The sequence below is a fragment of the Myotis davidii genome, unplaced genomic scaffold (genome assembly GCF_000327345.1).
Source record: "Myotis davidii unplaced genomic scaffold, ASM32734v1 scaffold211, whole genome shotgun sequence".
Taxonomy (NCBI): Eukaryota; Metazoa; Chordata; class Mammalia; order Chiroptera; family Vespertilionidae; genus Myotis; species Myotis davidii.
The window spans coordinates 374,363-374,895 of NW_006282523.1; the positions used below are offsets into that span (position 1 = coordinate 374,363).

Here is a 533-nt window from a genome sequence, read left to right on the forward strand (position 1 = left end):
AGCCCGAGATCATCTTCGGGTCCAGCTTCCCGCGGGACCAGGAGTACGCGCAGATCTGCAGGAACATCAACCGCGTGAAGATCTGCATGGAGACGGGCAGGATGGTGGTGCTGCTCAACCTGCAGAACCTCTACGAGAGCCTCTATGATGCCCTCAACCAGTACTACGTCTACCTCGGGGGCCAGAAGTACGTGGACCTGGGCCTGGGGACCCACCGGGTCAAGTGCCGGGTGCACCCCGACTTCCGCCTCATCGTCATCGAGGAGAAGGACGTCGTCTGCCAGCAATTCCCCATCCCCCTCATCAACCGGCTGGAGAAGCACTACCTGGACCTCAACACGGTCCTGGAGAGGTGGCAGCGGGACCTCGTGCAGGAGCTCAAGGCCTGGGTGGACCAGTTCGTCGCCGTCAAGGTGGCGCAGGGCCAGGCCCGCTACAGCCCCTCGGACGTCTTCGTCGGCTACCACGCGGACACCTGTGCCTCGGTGGTGCTCCAGGTCATCGAGCGGCTCGGGCCCGGGGCCCTGAGCCAC

At 64.5% G+C, this 533-nt stretch overlaps 1 protein-coding gene across 1 annotated transcript in view; it reads left to right on the plus strand.

The window, feature by feature from the left end:
• Positions 1–533, plus strand: part of RNF213 (ring finger protein 213) — a 134,056-nt gene that overhangs the window by 92,578 nt on the left and 40,945 nt on the right. The window contains exon 36 of the mRNA XM_015559756.1: positions 1–528. This exon is cut by the window's left edge and continues 31 nt beyond it. Within this exon, the coding sequence (XP_015415242.1) occupies positions 1–528 (528 nt within the window). The remainder of the gene's footprint in view (positions 529–533) is intronic.